This window comes from Eimeria mitis, genomic scaffold, assembly GCF_000499745.2.
Source record: "Eimeria mitis Houghton genomic scaffold, Emh_scaff819, whole genome shotgun sequence".
NCBI classification, from domain to species: domain Eukaryota; phylum Apicomplexa; class Conoidasida; order Eucoccidiorida; family Eimeriidae; genus Eimeria; species Eimeria mitis.
Window position 1 is genome coordinate 12,275 of NW_013576018.1, and position 281 is coordinate 12,555.

Consider the following 281-nt stretch of genomic DNA (forward strand, 5'->3'; position numbering starts at 1 on the left):
AGACTGGCTAAGCGACATAGAGGACCAGCAGCAGCAGCAGCAAGAAACGCAGCAGCAGCAGCAGCAGCAGCAGCAAGAAGCACAGCAGCAGCAAGGAAAAGAGCAGCTGCATGTCGAGCAGCAACGACAGCAAGAACAACAGCTGCAGCAGCAAGAAACACAACAACAGGAGCAACGCATGCAGCAGCAGCAACAGCAACAGCAACAGCAACAGCAGCAGCAGCAGCAGCAGCAGGAGCAGCAAGAGCAGCAGGCCCTTGCTTCAGAGCGCCGATGGGAAG

At 56.9% G+C, this 281-nt stretch overlaps 1 protein-coding gene across 1 annotated transcript in view; it reads left to right on the forward strand.

The window, feature by feature from the left end:
- The window catches only part of EMH_0023040 (uncharacterized protein), a gene marked incomplete at both ends in the record, with an annotated part of 13,540 nt that overhangs the window by 9,812 nt on the left and 3,447 nt on the right, over nucleotides 1–281 (forward strand). The window contains one exon of the mRNA XM_013502057.1: nucleotides 1–112. Coding sequence (XP_013357511.1) covers nucleotides 1–112 — 112 coding nt within the window. The remainder of the gene's footprint in view (nucleotides 113–281) is intronic.